This window comes from Penaeus monodon, chromosome 20, assembly GCF_015228065.2.
Source record: "Penaeus monodon isolate SGIC_2016 chromosome 20, NSTDA_Pmon_1, whole genome shotgun sequence".
In the NCBI taxonomy this organism is placed as follows: Eukaryota; Metazoa; Arthropoda; class Malacostraca; order Decapoda; family Penaeidae; genus Penaeus; species Penaeus monodon.
The window spans coordinates 20,709,147-20,709,523 of NC_051405.1; the positions used below are offsets into that span (position 1 = coordinate 20,709,147).

Consider the following 377-nt stretch of genomic DNA (forward strand, 5'->3'; position numbering starts at 1 on the left):
TCCCCCTATTCACACACCCACACCCAATTCTTACCCTCCTTTTCTCCCCCACGTCTTTCACGCTTCTTCCAAACGCCTTTATTTAAACCCCCCTCTCCCTCCTTCCCTCCGCCAGAACCGCCAAGATGCCCGTCGACCTCCGCGCTATCTTCGGCAACGTCTTGCACCTTTTCAAGAGTCGCGCCAACCAGATCTGCGCGGCGTCCTGCGATGGGCTCGTCCTAAGAATGCACTACAGGTGGACCTTCTGCTTGCTCATGGGGATGTTCCTGACCGTGTGGTACTCGTGGTAAGATTCCTCTCTCTGCTACTTGTCCTGGTTTGTATTTTTGTATGGTAGTATTGCGTGTATTTTGTTGGTGATTTGGAAGAGAGTT

The 377-nt window shown here is 52.3% G+C and overlaps 1 protein-coding gene across 1 annotated transcript in view; it reads left to right on the forward strand.

Annotated features, from left to right (window-relative positions):
• LOC119585695 (innexin inx2-like) overlaps positions 1-377 on the forward strand; it is a gene marked incomplete at its 5' end in the record, with an annotated part of 10,302 nt that overhangs the window by 4,690 nt on the left and 5,235 nt on the right. Inside the window, 1 exon segment of the mRNA XM_037934370.1 lies at positions 116-289. Within this exon segment, the coding sequence (XP_037790298.1) occupies positions 126-289 (164 nt within the window).